Below are 8,084 nucleotides of genomic sequence, written 5' to 3' on the forward strand. Positions count from 1 at the left end.
GGATGGGTCCCTACTTTTTGGAGTTCTTTCATGGTTTATCTGGAGAAGTGGGAATACTTGGGTTTTTGAAGGGAAAAACCAGAATGCTTATGTAATTACTCGATTTGCGATAGGTTATAGGGATAGCGTTGCTCTTGCTTCTGTTATGTTTAATGAAGCAGGGATCCAGACTAGTTGTTGAATAGAAAAAATGATAGCTTGGTCTTTGCCCTCCTCAAGACTGGGTCAGGCTTAATGTTGATGGGCCTAGTTCCGACAACGGATTCAAGACAGGTTGTGGAGGAGTGGTTTGTGACCCATCTGCGAGTTGGATTGCTGGATTCTGCAGGAACTTAGGACCAGGCACGGTGCTGCATGCAGAGTTGTGGGCTTGCTTGGAAGGATTACAAGTAGCTTGGGAAAAAAGGTTTAGGAAAGTTTGGTTGTAAGGGGATTCACTTTCAGCCCAGTTTCTAATAAGAAATGGTTTCCATCTAAACCATTCTTCTGCTATTCTGGTTCAACGAATTAGAAGCATGTTGCAATGGCATTGGCAGGTTCAAATCATGCACATTCATTGCGAAGGAAACAGGGTGGCTGACTGGCTAGCCTCGTATGCTTACGGATTAAGCTGGGCAGTTCAAGTTTTTGACGAGCCTCCATCAGGATGTTTAGCGAGATTGTATAGTGATACAATTGGTGTTTGCTGGCCTAGGCTGTGTGCCTAGTTTCTTTTATTGTCTGTGTCTCTTTGTTTTATCTTTCCTGTTATTGTCCAAAAAATTTAAAATAAAATAAATAAATAAATAAATAATTTTTTTACAAAATTAAAAAATAAAAAGGAAAACAACAACAATGAATAGAAAACGTAGCTAAAAAAATTAACAAAAAGAATATTCTTATATAAATTTATAAGTAAAAACAAAATTACAATACATTATTATTATTATTTACTAAAGGGAAATACTTTTCTTATGTCGTAGGGAAATAGTTACCTTATGTTGTAGAAATAAAATTACAAGTGAGACCCACAGATAAGAAAGAGAGAAAAAAAAGTGGTGGGACCCAATCTTTTTTTTTGTGTAGGAAAATTATTTATCTCATGTAAAATGAAATAAACATAACCCTTGCTAAATAAACATTATACGGTGTATTGATGGAGCGTATCTTGGAACAGTGACCATTTTGCCACTGTTGGCCAAAAAGATTACCAGATTGCCACGCCAACAATAAATTTTGCCAAAATGCTACGTGACATATTTTGCTACATTGTGTAGCGAAATATGTGTGCAAATAATTCGCTACATAGTGTAGCGAAATATGCCACGTCAGAATGCTCAGAACCAAAAATGCCATGTGTCAAAATTTATTTTTGGTTCTGACGTGGCATATTTCGCTACACTGTATAGCGAATTATTTGCACACATATTTCGCTACACAGTGTAGCGAAATATGCCACGTGGCATTTTGACAAAATTTACTGTTGACGTGATAGTCTGATAATTTTTTTGGCCAACAGTGACACTTTGGTCACTATTCCGCGTATCTTCAATGTTACATTACTACATGGGTATGGACTCTTTTATTAAAAATAGAAAAAAATAAATAATTCAGTATCATTAACCATAAAAAATAGGAAAATAAAATAAAATTAAGTATATTATTTTTTTCTAATTTTAAGTTTTTAACTGAGTTTTCACTATGTACCGAAGATATTTTCGTATTGATATGTCGTGGAACAGAAGGTTAGGTGTGATTGCGTTTGTGTTGTTTGGGGTTTGGGTGTGATAGAAAGAGAACATGGACTTAACGGAGTTATGGGCACTTTTCGGCCCCGGCGTCGCAGGAGCTGTGTTCGGTGCCGGGTGGTGGATCTGGCTTGACGCCGTCGTGTGCAGCTCCGTCACCGTTCCCTTCCTTCACTACCTACCCGGTGAGTTTCACATATCTCTACCTCTCTCTTTTAGTTTTAGGGTTTCAATTAACCAATTATGCGTTTGATTATTGATTTTTAAAGGAATTTTCGCTTCCCTCGCGGCTTTGATGTTCAATTGCGTTAGGAAAGAAGACATTGATTATTCTCCGTACGACGAAGGCGAGTGGAGGTACTTGATTACCTGCTTTTTCAGTTCTCAAATTAAATTTCTCAAGCGTTGCCAAAATTAATAAGCCATAGGGAGGGTTTATTTCCTTGGTGATATCGTAATTTGGTAAAGAAATTCAAGGCATAAGTTTTGTTTAGATTGAACATGGAGTGTGAGTAGTGAGTGACTATGCTATTATTTTGAATTAGTTTACTTTACTCGTTACTCGTTAGTCATGAACTTAGAAGCAAGGGAATGAGGTCGTTCACCAGATACTGGGTTGCTGAACATAAACACCTTTTCCTTTTGCAGTGAATTTATATTTCTCCAAAACAGAGGCTGAGGTCCCAAGTAATATTTTGAACAACTTTGCAAAGAATGCTGTTATCCTTGTATGTCTAGAATGAGTTTGTGCATGCATGTGTCCAAGATATTAAGTTTTAAGAGCAACTGAGTAGTGATACTAACAATAAGGGTGTACTATAGGAAAAGGTACAGGAGATTATCAGCTCCTTTAGTTGCTGAGTCAGCCACACAGGTAGAGGAGAAAATTCCCTAATTTTTTATGAGGAAATCAGTTGGGATTTGGAGGGAGTAGTGGGCAGCATCGTGTAAGGGATGAGGGGAAAAATAGGTGCAAGGATGAGTAGAAAGTAGACTGTGAGTAGAATTGGGTTTCAGAGAAATCAGAGCTTCTCTAATTTCTCTGAACTACTTCCTTTTTCTTTGTTCTGCATGTTTCATTTTCCGGTGCAACTTTCTACCTCTGTTTTCCATCTTTTGTTCTTAATTCCTTATTCTTGTCTCATACTCACCAATTGGTATCAAAGCCAATAGAGGAGCTCTGCTAGTCCCTTTCTACTTTCTACTCATGCACCTATTTATCCCCTCATTCCCCTTACATGATGCTGCCTCTACTTCCTCCAAATCCGAACTGATTTCCTCATAACAAATTAGGGAATAATCTCCTCTACCTGCTTAGCTGACTCAGCTACTAAAGAAGCCGATGATCTTCTGTACCTTTCTCTAAAGTACACCCTTATTTCTGGTGTCCCATCAGTCACACTTTGTCTTTAAATATTACTGAATTATTGATCTGGCCCTGTATGCTATTATTTGTTAATTGTTATGTTCAATACTTCAAGGTGTAAGGTGTCCTATAAATGTTAATTTTCCACTTTATTTTTATTCATTTTTTGTATTTTTCTTTTATTTATTTTTCTCTCAATCTTTTCATTTGTATTCATCGACTGCCAACCCCAACTAATTTGGAATAAAAGTGTTGTTGATATTGATTACTTCAAAGATTCTATTTTTCTCCTACAATACTGACCGACTAATTAAATGATTTGAGTGATAGTAGATGTCTGTTATCCTTCCTCCAAAACTGCCATAAATGAGAACAGAATTTTTTTTCTCATACCACCCTACACACGGTGAATTTGAAGTCCCAGCATTGCAATAGGAGGAGATATATGGTAATCATGTTACAAACTTGGTCTGTGCAAGCAGATACCTGACATGTTATAAAAATACTATGCGCCTCAGTGTCTCAAGGCTTCATTAATCTATCTGATATAGGAAGGGGAATATGTAAGAAGGGAAAACAAGGAAGTGTTTCCTTGTGTGCGTCAAGTCAACTAGATGAAATAACTCAAGACATTCCTATGATTTTTAATTTCCACTAGCTTAAGGCCTAAAGCAATGAGATTCACATGTCTCTGTACTCTGTGTTGTCTTGAGAATTTGTTTTAACCACTTCCTCTTGTTAACAGACTGAAGCTGTGGCTCTTTATTGCCTATGTTGTATCCTTTGTTTCTTTAGCTGGATCAGCAGGTCTACTGATCCAAGATTCAATTGATAAATCTGGCCCTTCAGTGTGGGCTGGAGTTGCAGGCGTTTTGCAGTGTGTTTTTGTGTTGATCAGGTAAGTGGTGTTTGAACATTTAATAATTCATCTATGCCCTCTTCATCTCTCTTGCTTTTCTTGAATGCTGATACAATTCCGTAAGTACTGTCTGAGAACTTCTTTTTCCCTTGAGTTGTAATGCAAAAGTGCCTTGTTTTAGAATTGAAGAAATTATGTGTTGAAAACCATCAAAACCATGAAATGTTGAAGAATCATTCACAGAAATGAATTTTTTGAGAGCTGTTTCAAAATGATTTTCAAAGAGTTAGCATTTCAAATTTCATTGGAAATCATTAGTATCTTAAGATAGGATTAGTATATATAGAAGTTTAGAGGGATGTTTCTATAGGCATGAATTGAGTATTTGGTGAAAGGAGGTTTGGTGAAGGATCTCTAGGGATCTCTTGAGCGTAGGTATTTGGCTTTGAGGGTGAGTTGAGATCTCTTTGGTGTATCTTTTGTATTTCATAGTTATGTTTACGGGATCTTGTCCTCTTAATTCTGGGTTCCATCATCATGTACAGTATTTTTATTTCACTTGTCTATTTCGGGTAACCTAAACCCATTATGATACTGGTTTCTGAAAGTCCCGAGTCTCCTGACTGTTAATATAATTCCCCATAGACAGCTTGAAAATGCAACCAATTATACCTTCTGCCATTGTCCTTCTCTGGAATTGAAATTTTAAAGCATGCCATCACTTTAAACATACTCTTAAGATTTTACTGATTTGTTTGGTGATTGCTTCTCTTTGTAACTTGAATGATCCTAGCCCTTTTTTCTTGTTGATTACTTGCATTCTAATTCGAATTTCGTTGCATACAGTGGACTGGTTTATTGGACTTGTCATCCTGAATAAGGCGAACCTAGATATGACTTGGAGCTTCATATTTTACCGGGTTATGTCTACCCATGTATCGTCTTGTTTATTAAGTGATGGGAAATAGCTGGCTTCATGTAAATCAGTAAATGTAAAAAATTATGATAACAATCTTGAACCTCTGGGTAGATTAATATTGCATTTTATACATGGTTGATCAAGATCTGTTACCCAAAGTGATTTCAGTCGCTTGGTGTTGGTATCCACGAAGAATAATTTATTTATTTATCCTAATTTTCTTAATATCTTGAACTCATTGCATACCAGAAAGGAAACTCTTATTATGGTTATGACTGGGTGTAAATCTGTAGTTGGCTACATCTACGTTTTACTGGAAAAAAAGTTTTTAGTGGAGAATTCAGATAGGTTATGTACGGAAGGTTTGTGTAAATAGCATTATTCAGGTGATCATGTAATTTGGCACTTGGTAGCGATTCCCGACCCAATTTTGCCATCATTCATTTATGCTCTTAACAGCCTCAGTTATAAAAAAAAATATATATATACGTAAAAGGGACCGAATCAAAGCGGTCATTGTGAAGTCCATTTTTGAGAAATCTGGTAAAGACAGGAGTGGCAGAATTGATTCAACCGAGTTGCAAGATGCTATTCTGAGTTTGGATTATGTTGTTTCCCCTTTGACATCGGATTTGCTCGTCTCCAGGCTTGACAAAATTGGTGGAAAAAGCAAGGCTGTAGAATATAACAATCTCATCGAGTACGGCTTTGCTGCAAATCTTTTATCTTTTATTGGATAAAAAAATGTTTTTGTTATTAAGAAGGATTCTTGTCCGGTTATTTTCCTCCTTTTTGAGTGTTTTATTTTTGGGTTTAGTGATTGTCCTTTTAAAGGATATAGTGTTATGTTATTTTAAGTAAGAGAAAGACATAAGTAACGAAAATTATGAGAGAAAAATTGTGATTTTTTTAAATTTAAATTTTAAATAGAAAAATACTAAGTTATGTTTTTGTCTCATTTAAAATGACACAATTTTATGGGCTTTTTCACCATTTTGCCCCTCATTAATTAATTAATAATCATTTTGCCCCTGATTCGAAACTATCTACCAATCTGTCCCTCTTTAATCGACTAACTTGAATTTTTAATCGATTACATGGTTGTTGGGACTAAATCTCCCTACTTAATTGATTAAAAAATCATACTGACTTGTTTTCCTTTGTTGTCTGTTGGGAGATTTAGTCGACTAAATAGGGAGATTTAGTCGATTAAATCTCCCAACAGCTATTTTTGCCTGTTTTGACCATTTAATCGACTAAAAATGCAAGGTAGTCGATTAAAGAGGGGCAGATTGGTAGATAGTTTCGAATTAGGGGCAAAATGGTTATTAATTAATTAATAAGGGGCAAAAGGGTGAAAAAGCTCAATTCTATGTCTTTTAAAAGGATAAATATTTTTTTCTTTATTTTATTATAACTAAAAAGATAAATGAAAATAATCCTTATGCATTAACCGTAAAGGCTCATATTTGTAGTTTTGTATGAATTACTTTTACATATATCATAGTTCGAAGTCAGAATACGTTTTCATATTTGAAATGATCGAAACCTTTAATAAAATTGAAAAAAATTCTTTATAGCATCACTATAGGAACTCTTGTTTGTTTTGGTGCAAAATGGATGTATAAATTGATTCTATTAACCTGTTAACAATGTCTTGTTATGTCAGCCTACATAATACACGTTAAACATGAATAGTTATCTGTGTTCGAGTTGAAGGTCTCGTTAACCTGTATAATAAGTGTATAATAAGCAGGTCGTTTTTGAGTTCAGAATTTTAATAGGAATAATTATGTGTTTAAGTTGAGACTATTTATGTTTGAATCAGATTTTAACCCGAGACGAATTCAATCTTATGTGTGTGAGAGAATGCAAATGCAATGTACGAAGAAGGGAGGTGTAGTGTACGGTAGAGGTTGTGATGTGTGATTTGAGAATGCCCTTCCCATGTCACAGATAAGGATTTAAAGAATAGGCCACAACGGTTATGGATGAAGGTCGTGGGAAGTTTCTACATGTGAATGTGGGTGTAGTGCATATAGTGGCATATTGAGTGGTTATGTGTAGTGGATAGAGTGATGGTACTTGGTAGGAGGATGCATGTTGTGTAATGGGAAGAGGGAGTTATGACAATTTTCCTTGTCCGCAATAGTATATTTATTTTTTATGAATTGTTAATCTATATGATTTTAAAATTTTAAAATAATAATTCTTAAAAAATTATCTATATAAATAAATTCATATTTCGTTAAGTTATAGAGTTTATTGCATTGCACTAATATTTATGATACTCTAACAAGCACAGATACGCTTTTTTTGAAAAATTTGAGTGTCAGACACATTCCGACACGCGGTCAACATTTGAGGATACGTGATCAACTCTCTGACATATTTTTTCGACACGCAGTCAACGCTCCGACACGTTTTTTAGAATTTTATGTTATGAAATTTAAATATTTGATTGTGTTATGGAATATTTCCATATCCTAACCACCTATACAAGGATCCCTTAAAGGATAACTACCCAATTATCCTAACAATATAAAATAGTAAGGCTGCTAAGGATAGAGTATCTATCCCAACAGAAAAGAAGTTAAATCCTACTACAACTGGGAGATCTACACAAGCCCAAGAGGTAACTCTTATAAATAAGAGGGTAAAGACCCCAGGTACATACTCTGAACTAATTTACTACTGCCCACACTGTGCACACACCCACGTCTCGGCTATAAGCCTATTGCTTGTGCGCAGTGATGGGGATATTAGCTATAAGCCAACCAAGATACCTATCCATAGGATATCTCTGAGCGCATACCCTTGAGGTATAATTATACGGTTTAATAGAACCGAACATTGGCGCCGTATGTGAGAAACCGTAAAGTTCGATTCCCACCCAAAGTGAGCACGCAGAGCACAAGCGTAAAGCCACAGATAATCACCGCGGTAGCAAGAGAAGCGCCGCCACAACCAAATCTTAATACAATGGGGCTCACCATGAAATAAAAAAGCATGAAGGGCGATCGTCGTGCAAGAAGCTCAAGAACCCCAATGCCAACGAGAATCTCCGTCTCTACAAGACCACGGCATAAAAAGCCGGGTTCAGATTAAAAAAGCCTTCGCGAAAGAAGCGGGGCTCAAATTAAAAGATCATGGCGTAAAAAACCGGGATCAGATAAAAAAGCCTCTGCGAAAGAAGCGGGGCTCAAATTAAAA

At 35.9% G+C, this 8,084-nt stretch overlaps 1 protein-coding gene across 1 annotated transcript; it reads left to right on the plus strand.

Moving 5' to 3' along the window:
* The first annotated feature begins 1,715 nt into the window (after positions 1-1,715).
* On the plus strand, positions 1,716-5,087 carry LOC133295672 (uncharacterized). The gene is made up of 4 exons (XM_061494515.1): positions 1,716-1,912; positions 1,997-2,084; positions 3,839-3,991; positions 4,799-5,087. Exons 1-4 carry the CDS (start codon positions 1,780-1,782, stop codon positions 4,830-4,832), a joined length of 408 nt encoding a protein of 135 aa, XP_061350499.1. The 5' UTR covers positions 1,716-1,779; the 3' UTR covers positions 4,833-5,087.
* Positions 5,088-8,084: the final 2,997 nt, after the last annotated feature.

Source organism: Gastrolobium bilobum, unplaced genomic scaffold, assembly GCF_033153095.1.
Source record: "Gastrolobium bilobum isolate Gb01-03AN ecotype WA unplaced genomic scaffold, APGP_CSIRO_Gbil_v1 utg39525, whole genome shotgun sequence".
Taxonomy (NCBI): domain Eukaryota; kingdom Viridiplantae; phylum Streptophyta; class Magnoliopsida; order Fabales; family Fabaceae; genus Gastrolobium; species Gastrolobium bilobum.